This window comes from Bemisia tabaci, chromosome 9 (genome assembly GCF_918797505.1).
Source record: "Bemisia tabaci chromosome 9, PGI_BMITA_v3".
NCBI classification, from domain to species: Eukaryota; Metazoa; Arthropoda; class Insecta; order Hemiptera; family Aleyrodidae; genus Bemisia; species Bemisia tabaci.
In genome coordinates this window covers 32,728,019-32,749,223 of record NC_092801.1, presented here as the reverse complement: position 1 = coordinate 32,749,223, position 21,205 = coordinate 32,728,019, and the positions used below count along the sequence as shown (strand labels likewise).

The window sequence follows — 21,205 nt, the reverse complement described above, 5'->3', positions numbered from 1 at the left end:
AGCTCGCTGGTATCTCCTCAAAAAAATAAAACAAGAGCGGACATTTTGGGACACTAATGGAGGATGGTTTCTCACTTTGGTAATCGATATTAGCAACGTTCCTTCGATGATTGACAGTTCGTCCGTGCCGAAAGAAACCGTATGAACGGTCGAAAGTTTATTTTTGAGATAAGTTATAGATATTTTTTCTTGGATTTAATTTATACATTAGATTAGACCGCGAGTAAAATTTTCTGAAAAGTTTAAAATTCATACACCCTTCAGAAAATTTGCATTTTATCTAAAGATTTTGGCAAAGTCGGATGATACGGCGGTCTTTTTCAACGCGGTTAGGTTAGGGTATTTACCTTTTCCCTACCTTTTAGGTTCGATTATTTTTCTTGTAGCTTGTCACAAAACAATAGCATACGTGTTACAAATCATAAGTTTTCGCATAACTGCACTATAGTTTTATGACAATCAAAAATCATTATCGGGTGCAAAAGTAAGGAAAAAGTTAATAGATAATGACAACCGATCAAGAAAGTCAACACTCATCAAACTTATGGTTGTGTTGATGGTCGTTTCTTAAACAACTCCTTTCCTTAGGAGGCCCTTTTGTAGTGGAGGTTCAAACGCTATGTGTGCAATACAGCCGAAGATACGGGAGGCGTAATCCGGCCTCGTTTTTTTAACTTTTCTCCTAAATAGAAAAGACACTTCAGTAGCAACATGAAGCGAAGCATTGAGAGTTCACGGCTCGCGCCGTCGCGCCTTCAATTTTGCAGACGCAACACGGACATCCGTCAAGTACGTATATTTGTATCTCTGCGCCTTCATTAGAGCGCTTCCTTCCCCTTGCCCTCTTCTCATATTGTGTTTGTTTCCAGTTGTTTTACTATGGTTTAAATTGTGATTTAGGAAGGTTTGATGAGATCCTAGACATGAAAGAATATGAAGGAAAATTTTCAGGAATCTGGAGTAAAAACCAAGAGAATAACTTCTGAAATGGATCATCTCCTGAACGAGATATTATACCAAGCCTTTCGAACACAGATCATATAGAGGTTCGATTATACAAAAGACGTCCTTTCTATTTATACCATTTCACCAATGTTAGTAGGACGTATTTATGCTGAAAGGAACTATGTGCATAGGGTTTGCGTGGGACATAGTTCCTTTTAGCATAAATATATTCAATAGAAAACACTTTTATCTTGTTTAGGAGTGATCAGACTTCCCGTTGGGTGGTTTGTTTTCCTTGTGGAATTTTGAAGAGAAAACACGAAGCGTTGGGCCTTTATTCATATCTTGTCTGGAGGCCAATTCTGCCGTGCTAAGGAAAAACGTCGTATGAACATTCGAGGTTGCCAAATCTCCCCTGGTGGTAGGTTCATTTTTGGAGTGAGTCATGAATTTTTTCTCTTGAAATTTTCAGATGATTTAGATCTCATCGCGAATAACATTCTTTGAGATAATCGAAGAAAAATATCCACAGATTGCTCTGGAAATTCATATTTTATCAAAGAAAATGTGGCAACCTCTGAGGGCTCATACGGCGTTCTCCCTTAGCAAGGCAGAATTGTGCTGTGCTGACGAAGAACGCCGTGTGAACATTTGAGAATTGTGGAACTTTTCTGCATAAAACATAAATTTAAGGATTTATGAGGAGGAAAATTGAGTATATTTGAATCGAAAATAATGAAAATACACCCACTCGGAAAAACGGAAGTGCGAAAGAGACACAAAAAAATGAACAGAGGGTGAAGAATTAACGACAAGAAAAAGCTTTTCCTTGAGACGCTTGAGGTATCTTAATATCTAATTTGAAAAATAGAATGAAATTGTGAATCAACCACTGTACTAATTGCGAGGGGCGTTGGTTCATTTGAAAGGTGTTGTTTCAATGCTTCGGGAAAACTATAAATTATTTTCTGGGGTTCGTCCCCGATTTTTAAATCCCTAAAAACTCATAAATTGGATGAGGGGAAGTGGGGGTTTTTTGTTTTTTGTTTTTCGGAAAAGTTTTGTTGCTACGCATCTTACTTTACTGTTTGCTGTCTTTTTATCAGCTGTTTTCATTCAACAATCATCATTAAGTGAGGTTACTTCCAACACTCAACTGCCATCAACTTACATTTTTCTTTTCCCGCGTTTTTTTTTTTTTTTTTCACGGTTTTTCATGGTTGGTTCCATCTTTTTCCTATTGCCAATTTTTCCTCATTAAGTCAATAACCTCCAAGTTTTTTTTCTCATTTCCGATCAGAACTTCTCACGCTGTTTCTTTTCAATGTGTATAAATATGTTTATTATTAATTTCCATTTTCATTTCATCCTTTTTCTTCTGATTTATTTTTTTTTAATTTAAAAATTGAACTTTTCAGTTATGATTTTGTTAAAATAATAATAATTTTTACTAATTTTAATTTTAAATTTAACAGTTGTTATGAGTGAAATTTTCAATGACCGAGGCGGTCGTCCTCCAAAACGTGGTCGCGTTTTCCAGAATTCTTCGCATGTTCGTTTAGTGAAGCAAGAACTTAACTCTGTTATATTAGTGTAGAAAATCAAAGTTTCATTTCTTCGTTTCGGAAGTATAAAATTGATGATCAGAACTTTGATGAAAATTTTGTTACCAAATTTTCAGTCGGTTCAATGAATATAATTTGTCATCAGAAAAAGATCTTCTTTAAAATTAGTTTGAAAACAAATGTAAAACCTAAAAAATAATTTTGTATGAAGATTAAAACAAAATTTTAGTTTAAAGTTTACTAAATAAAATTACAATTTTTGAAAACATTTGTTATATTTATTCTCTCAAAAAAATAATTAGACCCGATTCAAAGACAAAACAGAAAATTAAATGAAAATAAATAAATAAAAAAAAAAACATGTGAAAGTGAAAAGTGTACAGGAAAAATAAGGGGCTGCGAAGCAGCCCCATAAGCCCCTAGTTTGGTTCTAAGTACCAAAAATCACCAAGACATACTTGCTTTTAGTAACTTCTTCTTCACCAACTGTGCAGTTTTTTGTGACTTCTGAAAATCTTCATTTTTTCGAGTTGGTGTGTTTTCTTTCTCACTAATTCATTTTCTTTTGAAGTTGCGTCAGATATTCCACAATTTCGAACGAAATTGTGAGAAAAATTTGAAGAAACATATGTACCATTGGGCTTAATTTTACAATAACGATAGGAAACTAAAATTTCTGGCTCCTGCACAGTAAGAAAAATTAACCCAGCACGGATGTACTGAGAAGGAGAGGGTAGGAAAAGCCCGGGAAATTCCTGTAAAATTTGGTAATAGCTGATGTGACGTGGCTCCATTCTGCGAAACGCAGTCCATTTTGAGGGAAATACAGGAATGACTGAAAGTCCATAAAGCGTTTTCCCTAGCACGAATGCACTGATGAGGAGGACGGCAAGAAAAGCCCGGGAAAATCCTTAAAATTTGATGATTTACTTTCACATGAAAACGGTTGTGCGGATTTTTTTATCGGCGCACTGGACAAAACACATTGGATCTAGAGTGCAGACTCTTGAAAACATTGACAAGAAAATATACTATTGATTCAATCAGATTTAAGCTTAAAACAAATGGAAATCCGCTCAAATTAAGAGGCTTGGTTCTTGATTTAAGCTTAAATCTGATTGAATCAAGAGGATTTTTTCTTGTCGATGTTTTTAAGAGTCTGGACTCTAGATCCAATGTGGTTTTTTTTCCAGTGAGGAAAATACGGGAATGACTGAAAGCTCATACAGCGTTTTTCCTTAGCACAGATGTACTGATGAGGAAGAGGGTAAGAAAAGCCCGGGAAAATCCTTATTTGGTGATTTAATTTCACATGAAAACGGTTGTGCGGATTTTTTTTCAGTGAGGGAAATACGGGAATGTCTGAAAGCTCATAAAGCGTTATTCCTTAGCACAGATGTAGGTACTGATGAGGAAGAAGGTAAGAAAAGCCCGGGAAAATCCTTAAAATTTGGTGATTTAATTTTACATGAAAACGGTTGTGCGGATTTTCTTATCGGAGGGAAATACGGGAATGTCTGAAAGCTCATAAAGCGTTTTTCCTCAGCACGGATGTGCCGAGAAGAAGAGGGTCGGACAAGCCCGGGAAAATCATGTAAAATTTGGTAATAGCTGATGTGTCGTGGTTCCACTCTGCATATTGAGGGAAATACGGGAATGTTTGAAAGCTCATAAAGCGTTTTTCCTCAGCACGGATGTGCCGAGAAGAAGAGGGTGGAAAAGCCCGGGAAAATCCTACGAATTTCCCGGGGAAATTTGGCAAGGCGGGCTCATTATTCCCGCCTTGGCGAGGAGCGCGGGTTAGGGTCGGGAGTTGGGACGTGAGGTAGCTTCGAGTGATACATGTTTTAATTTTCGTCCGCTTTCGCGAGTTCGCGTCGCGTCGCCCCGCGGATGACTCAAAGCTCCGGCTCACTCACTTCATAACTTCCCCCGCCCGGAGACACCCCCGACCCCCAACCCCCCCCCCCCCCCCCCCCCGCCGGCGCGCCCGACCCCTTTTACCGCTAACTGATCCCGAGTTTCCCTCGCTCCCGACTTCCGACTTTCCTCCTTCGTCGTCTTCAATCGCCTCCCACAGGGATGCCGATCCGAGTCCCTTTTAAAGAACCTTCCCATCCTCTGCCGTCTTAACCAGAGACAATGTATTTTAGAAACCCTACACTAGCAATGGAGATGTTGCATGTGTGAGGAATTTGCGATTTGACTGTTGATTCCTATGTAAAAGTTCGCGAGAAACACGGTGGTGCCACTGGTTGGCTCTGAAATCAGCTCCCAAGCTCAAAAAAAGCTCTCAAGTTGAGGCCAAAATGGAGGGGATATCCCACGCTATTCTGAGAGTTCACCTCTACGTCAAGACAAACTCTCCATGCATAGATAGGGAGCAAATACGTTAACAGGGTTGCCGTGTCTTCAGTTGTGGAGTCCCCAAATAAAGTGGCAACCCTGTCAATGTATTTGCTCCCTATCTTTGCATGGAGAGTTTGTCTTAATGTAGACGTGGACTCTGAGGATAGCATGGGATATCTCCTCCATTTTGGCCTCAACTTGAAAGTTTTTTTTGAGCTTGGGAGTTAATTTCAGGGAAAGCCAGTGGCACCATCGTGTTTCTCGCGAACTTTTACGTAAGAATCAACAGTCAAATTGCAAATTCCTCACACATGCAACATCTCCATTTATACACATACACATATACATTTACACACTGAGGACATCACTACTGAGGTAAATATGATATTATTATAGGCTGCTTTCACTACTATTAGTGGTGTTACCACTCATTGGTTTATTAGCTATATTTCTTTCTCAGTGTAGGCCATGGAGCTTTTAGGGCCCTAAAGGACCGTCAACATATGAACTCAAACCGTCCAGAATGATTCATTATTACACATGGACGTATTTCTGTCAAACGGAACTATGCGCAATGTGACTTGAGCCCTGTTATGCATGTATTCTTATGGGGCTCAGGGCTCATGTTTTCATGCACATAGTTCCGTTTGATAGAAATACGTCCACATGTATTATCCGTTGTTCGTAAAATGCGTATTCGACAGTTTTTTTGCGAACTCAGCTTCTGAAGCACATAGATGAAGCAATATAATTTTGTGTGCAAATTCTCCTTTTTCCAATACTTCCAATTGGACCGCGTTAAACAGAAAGGAACCAAGCCACATCGGCCATTGCCAAATTTAATCGAGCAATTTAATTTTTTACATGAAAACGGATGTACGGATTTTCGTGCAAATTTCGGTGGATATTCTCTACAGTACAAAGCAAAGTCCTTAACATTTCCAAAGGAATCCACACAAACATTCTCTCGTAAAAAATTAAATTGCCCAATTAAATTTGGCAATAGCTGATGTGGCTTGGTTCCTTTCTGTTAAACGCAGTCCAATTGATCCTGTTTCTATTGCCGACCTCCACCAAGTTCCCCAACAACTCTGGATGAGCCTTACCTGTGTTTCGGTGACATCGAGGAGTTTGGCAAGCTCGGCCCTCTCCGAGGACGACAGGTACTTCTTGATCTCGAACTGTCGCTCCAGCTCGAAGATCTGTCTCCCGGTGAACGTGGTGCGGGCCTTCTTCCTCTTCCGCTCCGTGTCCGACAAACTCTCGCTCTCGCCGGCTGCGCCCCCCGCACCACCAACCCCCCCACTGCACAGCACCGACCCCCCGAGGGGGTTTGCCGCCCCCAACCCCCCGACGCCCATCGACACTTTCGCACTCGTCACTTCTTTCCGCGAGCGTCGCTTCGTGCTCTCTGAAACAGAAGAAAACAACCAGATATGGATTAGACTAAGGGTCACGAGTAAGTTTTTCAGGATGCACTCAAAAAATAGGTATGGGAAGAATGACTTACCGGCCGAGTTATGGATCATGGAGCCATAGAATATAGTTCGTGGAGCCATGCTTATAGGTTCACGACCAATAAAGTATGGCTCAAAAAGCCATATTGTAGACGGTAAGTCACTTTGGTTAGAAATTATGGATCTCCGAGCCATTTTTTATGGGTCTCAGAGTCATATACCTTTTTTTGAGTGTGGGAGAACGCTGAAGCTTACACAGGGTGACGAGTTTTCTTGGATTTCCGGATTCCCTGACTTTGAAATGACTTGTCAGAGTTTTTGTACCCAAAAATACCCGACCATTCCACAAGCGTGCAAAAATAGAAATTTCAACACAAAAATTTGGTTAATACGGGAAGTAAAACACAAAATGAACCGTGTATAGCCGAAAGGAACCGCAAGGTATATCAGCAATTGCCAAATATAATTGGGCAATGTAAATTTTTACAAGAGAAAGTTTTTGCGGATTCTTTTGAAAAATGTAAGGTATTTGCTTCGTAGTTCGTACTATGCAGGAAAGTCACTGAAATTGGCACACATATCTGCACAACCGTTTTCATGTAAATAATTAAATTTCCAAATTAAATTTTACAATAGCAGATGAGGCTTCGTTCTTTTCCGCTTAGCGTGGTCCAAAAAACCCTAGCCTTCGGTTGGCAATTTCAACATAAAACGCTCCCGCGTTTTTCTTGGGTTTCATAAGAAACGATCGAAGGATATTCAAAAATCAGATGTATCAAAATTCGTCCAATCTCCTTCAGATGAAATCACTGAAACAGCTAAAACAGCAAAATTCAGCTTAATTGTATAAAAACGAGACTTATGAGAAAGCCGTGAGTGCGTATGAAATGACGTAGTTTCAGGCAAAACAGCAGTAAATATGACAACATTCCTCCAGAGAGCCAATGAAAACAGTGCTCTCAAGTATAATGTGACGCCCTCTTCTGCCAATTTCTGACCTGAAAATGTGTTTGTTGTGTGTCCAAAACGCAACCACGAAAGTATGCAGAAGATAGGACTTACGGCTGCCTTAGCGATAACCTAGCATGAAAAGTAGAAACACCCTCTTTATGGAATTGAAATAAAATCAGTCGATTTTTAAACATCCGAACGATTTATAGGAGTCTTTCGAACGATTAGTGGCAATTTGACAAAGAACGGAGGCTTCTCTCACTAAAATGTTCCGGCCAGAAGCTTTTGAGCCCGTTTTCTCAAAACTTCATTTTTGCACTTACTGCTCTATTTGCTATCACAGCAGCTTTTGTAGTGGAGGTGCAAACGCTGTAGGTGCAATACACTGTATTGCCAATACAGCCGAAGATAGGGGAATCGTAATCCGGCCTCGTTTTTTAACTTTTCTCCTAAATAGAAACGACACTTCACAAGCAACACGGAGCGGAGCATTGAGAGTTCACGGCTCGCGCCGTCGCGCCTTCAATTTTGCAGACGCAACCCGGACATCCGTCAAGTACGTACAGTTGTATCTCTGCGCCTTCATTAGCGCGCTTCCTTCCCTTTGCCCTCTTTTCATATTGTGTTTGTTTCCAGTTGTTTTACCATGGTTTACATTGTGATTTAGAAAGGTTTAATGAGATAATTGGTATAATAACGATTAATTGGATCACTCCATATAGTACTTCAGTGAATGGTGTGTTGAGAGCAAAAAGCGTTCTCCGTCAGCTGAGCGCTTGAAACAATGACCGGGTCATCGCCCGTTGTCACTCGGTTCAATTCCACGATGCATCTCGTCTCTGCAGGATTTCGCGAGCGCGATTCACTCACTGATGCGCTCCAGCGCCAATTGGACGTATTTCTATCAAACGGAACTATGCGCATTAAGACATGAGCCCTGAGACCCATAAGTATAAGTGCATAAAAGGGCTCACGTCATAATGCACTTAGTTCTGTTTGACAGAAATGCGTCCAATTTCGATGCAGCTGTTCAAACTTCGCAAATGAGTCGGGAACGGTTCAATCCGAGGTCACTCGTAGCATTGCTTCCCAAGTGCTGCCCTCGCATATTTTCCACCTATCCGTAGAAAATATGCAATTATATGCTGCTGTGCTAAGGAAAAATGCCGTATGAGCCTTTAGACGTTGCCAAATTTCCTTTGATGAAATTCCAGTTGATTGAGGAAAATGTAAACAATGTTCTACCAACTTTTCAGATAATTTTGTTCGCAATTCAATCTAAAAGATCTGAAAATTTCGAGGACAAATATGCAGAACTTTCTTCCAAAATAAATGTTTTTCAGGGTAAATTTGGCAACATTCGAATGTTCATACGGCGTTTTTCCTTAGCACGGCTGTATGGGTGATGTCCCATGTTGAGTTTAATGCACTTTTTACAAACCACGCTGAAAAAAATGTTGATTATCAGAACACATGTTCCAAGTTCCATATCATTTGAACTATTCATTCGCTGTGTCGAGCCGAACTTGTGCATTTCGCGTAATGTAGTATTGCGTCTACGTTGGGTACGGTTCAATCAAAAGGTTCTTTCTCAAGATCAAACACTTTGGTCGGGGATGCAGAAAATATCCGATCTAGCTATCCTAGGATCGTAACAAACGTGAGATGGAACTACTTTTTCCGACTCATAGAAATCGTTTGGATGCTTATATATCGACTGATTCTACGAGGGGTATTCGTAATGTAAGTTAATATTTGTCATATCTTCTAAACTAATAAAAATAATTTAAATCTGTAAAGAGTTCGTGAATTGCCATACTATCAGCTTTCTAAAAAGCTTCAGTTTTTTAAATTTGGTCTTTTGAGTGCCGAGTGACATCAGTTTTCCCACACCCGTCTCTCACCACCGCGTGTCCAAAATTGACGCGCGCTGGGGAGGTCACAAGACGGTAGCATGCGGCTTCATCCTGCAAATTGTCAAAATAGAATTTTTTGTTTAAAATTTAAAATTTCCATGTTTGTGAAGACCTGGCTTTACTTTTCCACGTAATCCCCATCTCGTTGGACACATTTTACATACCATGACAAGAGCTTCTTTATTCCATCAGCGAAAAACTGGCGATTCCGTTTTTGCAACCACTTTTGTACAGCTTCTTTCACCTCATCGTCGTCCACGGAACTTTTTTCGCCAAAACTCTTCTGTAGTTCAGGTAATAAGTGATAAATCACGTGGGGTGAGATCCTAAGAATAAGGAGGACGTGGGAAAGGTCTCATTTTAAGGAGGTCAACGACTGATTGGCCACATGAGCTGTATGGGGCCTAGCATTGCCATGAAGCAACATCACTTGACGAGACAAAAGGCCAAGGTATTTTCTTTTGAATGCTGATTTGTGAGCCTTTAATGACATCACATTTTCTGTTTGCATCAATATTTGTGCTTCTTTCTAAGAAATAAATGAGTAACACTCATCGAGCACCCCTAAAGACGCGCGTCAATTTTGGACACGCGGTGGTGAGAGACGGGTGTGGGAAAACTGATGTCACTCGGCACTCAAAAAACCAAATTTAAAAAACTGAAGCTTTTTAGAAAGCTGAGAGTATGACAATTCACAAACTCTTTACAGATTTAAATTATCTTTATTAATTTAGAAGATATGACAAATATTAACTTACTTTACGAATACCCCTCGTACTTCAACTACACAAAAAGGGCATTTTTCATTTTCATGCCAGCCTACTGTTATAGGCAAGACAGCCGTAAGTGCAATGATTTCGTGGTTGAATTTTGACACACGACAAACACATTACCACCTTTAACTTTATATTTTCAAGTTAGAAATTGGCAGAAGAGGGCGGTGCTTTAGTTGAAAGCATACTGTTTTCTTTAGCTTTCTGGAGGAATGATGTCACTTACTGCTGTTTTGCCCGAAATTACGATATTTTTTGGACACTTGCGGCTTTCTCATACATGCAAATTTTATATAATTAAGATGAATTTTGCTGTTTTCGCTATTTCCGCAATTTCATCTAAAAGAGATTAGACGAAATTTGAAGGAAACTCGAATTCGAAAATTTGACCCTTACTGCTCTTCTCTGTCAGGGTAGAGTAGACACCCTGCTTTAGCCATCCCATAAGGCATTCTGCTCGGCTAAGGAAGAACGCCGTACGAATATTAGAGAGTTGTCAAATTTCCCCGGATAAAAATGCACTTTTCGGGAAAGTTGTGCATAGTTTTTCTTGATATTTTGAGATATTTCAGATAAAGTGTGCAAAAATTTTCTGACGAATTTGAAGAAAAATATCCAACAGTTTCCGCAAAAATTCGTATTTTATCGAAAGAAATTTGACAACACCTAATAGCTCATAAGGCGTTGTTCCTTAACATGGCAGTATTAAACGTTGCGAGACTGAAAGCTATCGCGGAACCGCGTCACTGCGGCACTACAAAATTCAGGAACGGACCTGGCCGAAATTAAGGGGCCCTGAAACCCGAATACACGGGTCACTCCCGCATGAAAGGGATCCCGCATAGTTGGTCCGAATCACCACCAGTACAGGGGCGGTGGGGGCGAAAAGGAGGGGGAGGGGGAGATTGGCTGTGCCTTTCATCTCGTTAAGATTTATTCGGTCCCCGGACGACAATGTAAACTCTGATTAATTACAAAACAGAAGACAGTGGTTCAATTATGTCGCTAACCCGTGAAATCTAGTACAAATAGCAGTCGACAAGCTTTGCGGCCGGCGCGTTGCCGCGTCGCCTGCAAAAATTGAGCCTCGTCGCAGACGTATCCAACTTTTCCGTGATAGCGATGAGATATTATATTATTCCATTATAGTAAATTGCTCTAAGTTTTAAATTTTAAATGTTCTTACCTAACTTTAGCCTCACCTGATCACAAAAAATACTTTCAAAAGTCAACGAGGATACGGCTCCCATCGGAACCGAGAGAGCGGTTACATGAACCGAACAATATATAACCGATATTTGGACCGCGTTTAACAGAAAGGAACCAAGCCACATCAGCTATTGCCAAATTTAACGAGGCAATTTAATTTTTTACATGAAAACGGTTGTGCGGATTTTCGTGCAGATTTTAGTCGATTTTCTCCATAGTACGAAGCAAATTTCTTAAAATCTTCAAATTGAATCCACACAGACGTTCCCTCGTAAAACATCAAATTGCCTAGTTAAATTTGGCAATAGCTGATGTGGCTTGGTTCCTTTCTGTTTAAAGCGGTCCATTTAACACCGAACATTCGGTTCATTTGACCCAAGTTTTTATTTCAGCGTAGGTCAATAAGTTGCCAAAAAGTAGAAATAATCTTCGAAATTAAGATTTTCACTAAAATACAATTTTTTTAAAAAAAATAAATTCTCAGCTCCATGCAAATCTATGCAATGACGGCGCGATCTGGCACCCTCGAACTCCGCACTGCCAGTTTCTCGGATTGCACGGTTGGAATTGACGTAGCTTAAGCGGATTTTCACTCGGAATCGGCAACACTGCTCGTGCTAGGTCCTTTGGCCGGAGAATTAACGTTTGAGGCGATGCGTCCAAAGCTGTGACGTTTACGACGTCGGCCCCTGACGTTCTGGTGCGGCAATTAAGAGCTTTTAAATGGTCTCCACTCTCGAACGCGAATAATGAGTCTGCTGTGCACATGGGGTGCAGGCAACGTAGTAAACGTTGAAAAGGTAAACTCGCGCGAAACTCACTTCTAACACATCTCATACACGGAGAAAAAAAACCTCGTGACCTCGGGACCCGAAGTTTAGGTCATATGGATCTCTGAAGTTTTCGGATTGAGCATCTGAACCAAAGACATAAAGACGGAGCGCTAAAAGCAAAAAATGAAGCTTCTTTTCAATCACTTCTACTATTGGCTGTAGGATTGGCGGCGAAATCGGGACAAGTTTGAAATTCAAATGTAGGGCGGGAACTAAATAAAAATGCGGAAACAAAGTATTTTAGGTTGATTTTTGCCCAAATTCACTTACACACTCATATTTGTATAACTTTAGGTTAGTTTTGGTCCGTCGTCGACCGATTAATTTCATTTCAGAGTAACTGTCATCTACGACTGTAACGGCCTGTTTGTTCCGGCAGAACCACCATGAGCAGAAGAAAAACTAACTTTATCATATTACTGCCTGTTACCGAGCAAAAGTAAATGTATTATAGTAGGACGCAGTCCCAACTTTCTTAATATATTCGTTTTAGGCATTTAAAATACGTTTCGAAGAAGAAATGTGGAAAAATCAAGAGGACAAGTTCAAATCAAATTTCCGTTTGCCGCCATGGATTCCCGCGCTCATTTACACACTCACACAAGCACCCAGCGCCAAACCAGGCTTCACTTTTTCCCCGTGCTTTTAGATACGAGCACTCCGTCTTTATGTCTTTGATCTGAACACTTCAGGTCTAGCTGTCGAGGTTGGGATCACACATCTGAAACTTCAGTTCTTACACCTTAAGTACTTCAGATGTGAGAACCGAAGTTTTTCGGATGTGAGAACCGAAGTTTTCCGGATGTGGAAACCGATGTACTTCAGATGTATGAACTGAAGTTTCAGATGTGTGATCCAAACCTCAGCAGCTGGACCTGAAGGGTTCAGATGCTCAATCCGAAAACTTCAGCGATCCATATGACCTAAACTTCGGGTTTAATTGTTAAATCAGCAATGCATTTTTTCCACATCCATGAAAATTAGGCAACGTTGCAAGGTTCATACGCGGTTTTTCCTTAGGACGGCGGCAACATCCACGCATGCAGCGCACGTCCCATTCCCGCCATCAATCACAGCATATCGCATTCGCCGCTATGAATGGTCCAATTGATTGCGCCTTTATCAGAATTAAAATTCCTCCCCGCCTCTCGCCCCATTGCGGCGTCAGGAGGGGAGGGGTAGGGGGAGGTACAGCTTAATCAGGGCCCCCATAATGAGGCCAGTGTTCTGTGTTCTGGCGCGATGGGTGCGTTACCGGGAGCCCAAGAGCTGTTGCGTCTCGGGATAAGGGTCCGAGAGGAGGAGCGGGGGAGGGGAGTGGTTTTCTGGCCGTTTTTAGCCGCAGAATCCAATTATGTTTACGATTTGAAAATGGTCGCGGTGTCCAGGACATGATGTATGTATGATGGTGACGGGACAACGCAACGAAGATGCCGAGATTGCGAAAATATGTGCAGAATAACTTGTGTAGTACTACCGCAAGCCAGGGTTGCTCGGGTGAAATGAGAAATATGAAATATCGAAAATTTCCGAGAGTTATTTTATAAATAATCAAGTAATTTTATAATATCACAAAGTTGTAAAAAACATGAAACATATATGAGGCCTTATATGTAACAATAGCGGATGTGATAAATTACCTTTTCGAAACACGCTTAAAAAACTGTTTTTTTCACATAGTAATTTAATATGTTTGGCTCTGGCGTAATGTACAGATCTCGAAGATCACATCTCAAGTATTTTCTCAAAATTTTCTAGATGCCAAAACAGTTTTTTGAATGTGTTTCGAAAAGGTAATTTTTCACATCCGCCATTCTTACGGTATAAGTCCTCATATGTAACGTACTTTCAGGGACTGGGTATGCAACACGCACTAAAATACACAAACAAGCAAAAAGCAGTTGTATGCCATATAACCTACCTACAAGGTTTAGAAATTGACTCGAACAATTCCGTTTTCTTACAAATGTACCTGCATAATTTTGCCCCGAAATACTTCCGATTTCTGCATGCAATCGGAAGAAAATGAGGGAAATTTTCAGTTAGAAACGCTCCAGATTCTCCGGGTAAAAATGCAATTTGCGAGGGGAAAGTTGGCAACATTGAGATGTAGGTTCGTTTTTTTGTGAAGGTAGCGACGAGGAAGCTGACCTAATATAGTCACCTTCCGGCTGAAGTATCACAAATGCCATGCGACGTTTCAAAAGTTCCGTCGCCATTTTATTTTTACAGCGAATCTGTTGTTTTCGGAAAGCTTTGTTGAGCAATTTCTCTAAGAAAAAATTGTTAAACGTCGCATGGCGCTTGCGTAATATTTTGGCCGGTAGGTGACGACATCGTCCCTGAAATCGGTCAAGTCGGTCAGAATGGTCAAAAAGGAAACATTTTAGGCACTAATGAGAAATGCATCTGCTCTTATTTGCAACGAAAAATTCAACCGCAAGAACCGCAAAATCGACGGAAGCTTTCAAATTCCGGTAGGTCGTTCTCTCTGAAAGCCGCGAGGGCGCGTGGGTGTCGTTGCGGAACGGAAGACGCGCGCGACACGGAGTAAAAGGTTCGCGGACGCGAAAAACAGAGCGCACACAATGCGGCCACAAATCTATCCTGCAACATTATTGTCGCCCTGCCGCGATCGTGCCACAAGGGGGAGCGGGGGGAGGGGGGAGGCACATAACAAATCATAGCGTTAATTCCGCTATAATTCCACGTGCGTCTGCGAATAACCCGGTGAATCGCGCCCCCGCCCGCGTCTTCGGCGCCAAAAGTCACCTCCCGCGCAATTTTGCCAGATTGACCGCGATAAGGCGCGCATCGGAACGTCGTCTCCCTCAGGAAGGAATTAAATTGCGTCTATGGAGTAAAGTTTTTTAATGTTGATTGTAAATTTAAAGTAAGCTTATTGTTAGTGACAATCAAACACCCACGGAAAAACAGTGTTATGGGTTATCCCCTAAAGTTGTGGTACTGCCCCTATTTGTTGGACGATAGGGGCATTTCCAATAGATTATGGTTGTACCGCAACATTTGGGTTAGTCACCTAATATATTGTAGTACTATTACGATGAATTGGAAATGTTTATATCATCCAGCAACCCCTTGCTGTTTCTTTCCGTGCCCATAACAACCAAATTTATGACAAAGGTAGGTATTGCATTAAGAAACAAAATCGAAGTATCTCGAAAAAGTTGTAAAATGGGAAGCTATGATTGGCTGTTAACTGATTATATAGCAGTGTCAGTGCCGACAAAGGACATAAAGTTGCGTAATGAACTCTATTCTGGTGCTCACCGTCTTAACAGACCCACGAGAGGACATTAAGTTAATGACAACCCCTGGATACGACTATTCGTGCTTGGCGATTGTGCGTGTTGCATAAGCCGCAAAAGTAAGGCGCAATACCGTCTCCTGAGCCGACAGCGGCACAGCGCGGTAGGGCATGAGCTTATAATTGTGTCCAAATGACCCTAAGAAATAAAATCTGTATATGATCTTATACTCTTTTAATAATAATGAAATTTTTTAAATCGAAAATATATATACAATTTTGGTGGTAATTAGCGTTACTATTAAAGTAAATAGCTAAGATTTTTCACCTGACATTAAAAATACATTTATGTTACCTCTATTCACTGACAACATTGTTAATGATTAAATTTTAATCTATTTCTACACCCAAAATACAGTGTTTTACCTTAAACTACATAGGTAATAATTTTATTTCAAAGACTGCGAAACGGTGGTACTATCTAAAACAGCTCTATTTCAAATGACTTGCAATAAACTTTGACTTCTTTGTCCGTCGCTTTGTCTGTTAATTTCCCTGATCAGCCCAAATGACGTGTTGACACCAAGAACTCTCGTTAGATTCAAGTTTTTCCTGCATAGGCCTTTTTGGTAAATTACTCCTGCCCTGGAATCAATCCTCAGGGCCGAAAGAAAAAGTTCAAAGGAACATTGGGGAGAGGAAAAAAGTATAAATTACCAATAAATAGTGTTGACACAATTCACAATGCGAAAGCAGAATAACATTCCGAGAAAGGCAGCGCGACTTCATTCCTAACTTGAGCCATAATTTACCTTAAGGCACAAGCTTTTCACGGTTCGTTTGAAATAAAAGTAATCGACCAGAGGCAAAGGCTACCGCGCCGAGCAAAAACACCGTATGAACATTCGGGTGATGTCAGATTTTCCCCGATAAAGTGTTATTTAAGGATGTTCATGAAAATTTGGACTGTGTTCAGCAAAAAGAAACCTAGTCACCACAGCCATTGACAAAGTTCATTGGATGATTTATATATTTTTACGGGAGAGCAGTGGTATCGATTCTCCTGTAAATTTCATCTAATTTTCTATATGACGTAAAGCAAATCCCTCGAAATGACTCAATTTATTAGAAATCGTGTCACATCGTTGACAGGAATGTAAAGATCGGTTGAAAATAAATAAAATTTACTTCCAAAAAGCTATTGTCACAGTCATAATTTAAGGGGCTTGGAAGACAAGTCAGATACGTCCAGTTTTTGAGAAATTGGTTGATGATTTCAACTAAAACTAGTCCTAAAATATACTTTTAGTAAAATTTACGATTGAAATCCCATTTTCAAACATCAAAAAGTGAGTTTGAACTTTCCTCCCGCTAAAAAGCTCCATTTAATCTCGAAACTTTTAATTCGCATTTCTTGTAATAGAGAGGACTGCACTTATCCTACTTGTCCTCCAAGCCCCTCATTTCTGGAAGGAATTTTTTAAGGGAGCTTGCGTCATAAAATTGCAGTGTTTTTGGGAAAGAGCACCGAGGAAACTGCAAGAGAGTGAATACACTGGAAAAAAACACATTGAATCTAGAGTCCAGACTCATAAAAACATCGACAAGAAAAAGGACTCTTGATTCAATCAGATTTAAACTTAAATCAAGAACCAAGCCTCTTAATTTGAGCGGATTTCCTTTTGACTTAAGCTTAAATCTGATTGAATCAAGAGTCCTCTTCCTCGTCAATGTTTTCAAGAGTCTGAACTCTAGATCCAATGTGTTTTTTTTCCAGTGTAATCGAGACTCTACTGTATTATTTTTCAGGAACACGTGCTTTCATTTTATGTAATCGAAAGAAATTCGGCAACATTCGAACAGTCATAAGGCGTTTTTTCTCAGCAGTCAGCACGGCGGAGGGGCGGTTCGTAATAATGAGCTCACCGGAAAAACTTCAAAAGAGTGCTAATAGAAGAGGGAAGGGTTGCGAGCGGGCGCTCAGGTGGAGGGGGGAGAGGGGCGAGTTACACTTGCATTTTTCTTTCGCTTCCTTTCTTTTTTTAAGTGATAAAAACTTTAGCGGGGAAAAAGTTCCGGCCATCGCATCAGTAAACGGCGAGAACATGCGAACTGCGGATTCGAGTTATACAATAGCCACCGAGCACGAAAGTTGGTTTCACGGACGAGCAGAAAGCACGGTTGCCGAATCGCACGGAATTCCTCTCATTACCCTGGAATAACTACTGAAGGAATAATTATTACACGACGAAATGCGCGTTTCTGAGGTTTATACTACCGTGTTAAGAAAAAACGCCGTATGAGCATCTCTCTTACAGTAACCGATCAAAAACACCATCAGAAGCGACCGCATTTACTCAGTAATTCATGCTGCTTCACTAGTTTATTAGATTTTCAAATGATACAACTATTCGGCCTCCGACGCCGCGCTAGGAAGTATCATTTCACGATGAAGGCGTTTTTCACACGTCGTCATTCTCCATCAAATCTGTCAAGCTTTTCCGCTTTTTTTCACCTGATTTTCCTTAAAATGTATCATTCCCTGGTGACTTCTAGTTTTTCTCGGTTCTGCGGGCTGATTCTTGAAATTGATAGACAAAGCTATAGACAAAGAATACAATGAGGGGTCTGGAGGGATCCTATCGGTAGAAACGGATGGTTGCATTGGACAAAGGAGGTAAGTAATAGACTAACTAATGGCAACCCATGAGAGACCCTATAGTTAGTCCATCATTTTATCTAGTCTATAGGAATCAATACCATTTCAACCAATAGAATTGCTTCAGACTCCCTATGTCTTCTTTGTCTATGGCTTTGTCTATCAATTTCAACAATCAGCCTGCAGATATGGCATTCTTCGTATAACGAGTGCACGTGTTGTTCTCTTTTTGGGGATGGAACTGAGCTTATAATCATCCCATTCCCTGAACTCTCTCTGATTTTTCTCTTAGAAAAAAATATTTTAAAACATTTGAATACACGCTTTTTTTTCGAAAACTTTTTTTTCAGGGGGGCTTGGTTGGGGTTTCAAGCGTGGGAGTAGCCCTGTGGGGTACTTGCAAATTGGTAATGTATAATTTTAAAAAATAAACTGGCAAGATGTTCCCTTACTCAAAACAAATCCCTGAATTACTTTTTGTTAGGTGAAACTTCCGCTTCTTCCCCTCACTCGAAATGAAAAAATTGCCTGCCTCTAGTAAAATTCTATAAAATTTCTCTCTTTCTAATTTTTCTTATTTGGATCGCGTTAAGCAGGAAGGAACCAAGTCACATCATCTGCTGCACAAATTTAACTGAGCATATTTATTTATTACATGAAAACGGTTGTGCAGATTTTTGTGCAAATTTCAGTGGAATTTTTGCATAGTGCGAAGCGAATTCCTCAAAATTTTCAGAAGAATCCGCAAAAACGTTCTTTTGAAAACATTAAACTACCCAGTTAAATTTTGCAACAGGTGATGTGGCTTGAATACTTTCTGCTTAACGCGGTTCATTTGTTCATTTTATTTTTATTTATTTCTTTATTTCAGTAAAATTCTAAGACTTTTGCGACTGTTTTTTTTCCTTTAAACCTTGATTTGGAAGCTAGTTGTTCCAGTAAATATGCTCTTTCCGAGCCGTCTTTTCAACCATGCAACACAGCTCCTGCTCCTTCCTTCACTCGCCACCCCCTGGACGCGTGCTGCTAAGTGCATTCATTTAAGCGAAGCCGTTTCATTTTCAAAATTGTTTGTTTTTAGTTCGAATCCTCCCGCCCTCCCGTCACATACCGTTTTTTCTCGCACCCCTATCGCAGGGGTTGAAAACGGTACTTACAGCCCTCTTACGACGCGAATCCATTGCGCTATTCTCGTCTCTATTATTTTGTATATGATTGCTCGTCAATGTTAGCGCTTTTAGGACCAATCGCCATTACTGCCTGAACTGCCGTTACATAAGAAACAACGATAGAATGAAGGACCACTAGACGTCGAGGTACGAATTTAAGCATTGTGATGTAGACGCTATTATTAATGCAACGTCACAGCCGCTATCGATTGTATCGAATTGGCTCCAAATAATGAAACATAATCTCACATTGAACACCCCCTAAACTCTTTTAGATGAAATTACTGAGACAGCTAAAACAGCGAAATTCATCCTACTTTAATGAAAACGAGACGTATATGAGAAAGCCGTAAGTGCACAGAAAATGACATAGTTTTTTTCAAGACAACCGCAGGTGCATGAGAGCCAATAAAAACAGTGCTTTCCAGTAAAGTGCCACCCTCTTCTGCCAATTTCTAACCTGAAAATGTGTTTGTTGTGCGTCCAAAACGCAACCACGAAAGCATGCTGAAGATAGGACTTACGGCTGCTTTGCCTAGCGATATAACCTAGCATGAAAATGAAAAATACCCTTTTTATGTAATTGAGATAAAATCGGTCAATTTTTAATCATCCATACGATTTCTAGGAGTCGTCCGGACGATTAGTGGCAATTTGACAAAGAACGGAGGCTTCTTTCAATAAAATTTTTCGGTCAGAAGCTTCTGAGCCCGTTTTCTCAGATCTTCATTTTTGCACTTACTGCTCTCTTCGCTATCACGGCAGAAAGGTTTATACGACGTTCTTCTTTAGGATGGCAGTGCTGGTCTGGATCGTCTTGGAAGCGGGTTCGTGGGGTTTCGTCGTGTGTCCTGCGTCGGTCGGGAATCGGCCACGGCGCACACTGGACAGAGTCAATAGGAGACGTCGGACAAAGTTCGGAAACTTTGAAAGTCGATTTCTTCAAAAGTACGAATCAAATTCAAATTCAGAGTGATTCCAGTAGTTTTTTTGTGAGATCTCCTTTCAGAATCACCCCTTGAAATTGAATTTGTGACGAAAGGAACATGAAAATTTGAAATTGTAGCCGCAAAAATTTCGTGTCCGACCTCCTCTATTAGCTCGTACCACTGTGCGGCGGTCGGGTCTGCGGATGAACTCGCCAAGTTGCGTAGGAGCCGCTGCAGGCAGGAGACCCGGATGACGAACAGAACATGACGACGCCCTTAAAAAGAGTCGCCATCTCCAGACACGAGACACGGATCTCCTCCAACGACCGATCCTGGCAGTCTGCAGCTCTGCCTTCCTCAGGAAAAAAGTCGTATGAACCTTCTGGCGTTGCCAAATTGCCTTCGATAAAATAAGAATTTATCAGGGTATTTGTGAACGGGATGCGTTTAGCCGAAAGCATACAGTACATAAAGTCGTAATGTAAATGGCGCCATGTTCTGGTCGGTGAGTTCTGAGCCCGGTGTGCGCCGAGCTTCGGCCACTTTTTCGATACACTGTCAATCCAAAATGACGATGCAGAATATGTAGTGGAGATGTTGCATGTGTGGGGAATTGCAATTTGACTGTTGATTCTTATGTAAATGTTGCTCAAATGCTCAAAAAAAGCTCTTAAGTTGAGGCCAAAATGGAGAGGATATCCCACCCTACCCTGAGAGTCCTTCTCTCCTCCAAGACAAACTCTCCATGCGAAGATAGGGAGCAAATAGGGAGTCCCCAAATAAAGTGGCAGCCCTGTCAATGTATTTTCTCCCTATATTTGCATGGAGAGTTTGTCTTGATGTAGACGTGGACACTCAGGGTAGGGTGGGATATCCCCTCCATTTTGGCCTCAACTTGAGAGAGCTGTTTTTGAGCTTGGGAGTTGATTTGAGAGAAAACCAGTGGCACCATCGTGTTTCTCACGAACTTTTACATAAAAATCAACAGTCAAATTGCAAATTCCTCACACATGCAACATCTCCAATATTTTTATGACTTTGTTTACATCGGATAGCCGGGTCCCCGGGTATCGAAAATATTCGACTTTGTACCGAAAAAGTGACCAGACGTGGCACAGGAGTCTTGGAAATCGGAACCCGGAGAATGTATGACAAACAAATTTTGAAAGAAACTCGATTTCA

At 40.8% G+C, this 21,205-nt stretch overlaps 1 protein-coding gene across 1 annotated transcript in view; it reads right to left on the bottom strand.

Moving 5' to 3' along the window:
- LOC140225544 (uncharacterized) overlaps nt 1–21,205 on the bottom strand; it is a 220,241-nt gene that overhangs the window by 151,166 nt on the left and 47,870 nt on the right. The window contains exon 3 of the mRNA XM_072304763.1: nt 5,966–6,270. Coding sequence (XP_072160864.1) covers nt 5,966–6,270 — 305 coding nt within the window. The remainder of the gene's footprint in view (nt 1–5,965; nt 6,271–21,205) is intronic.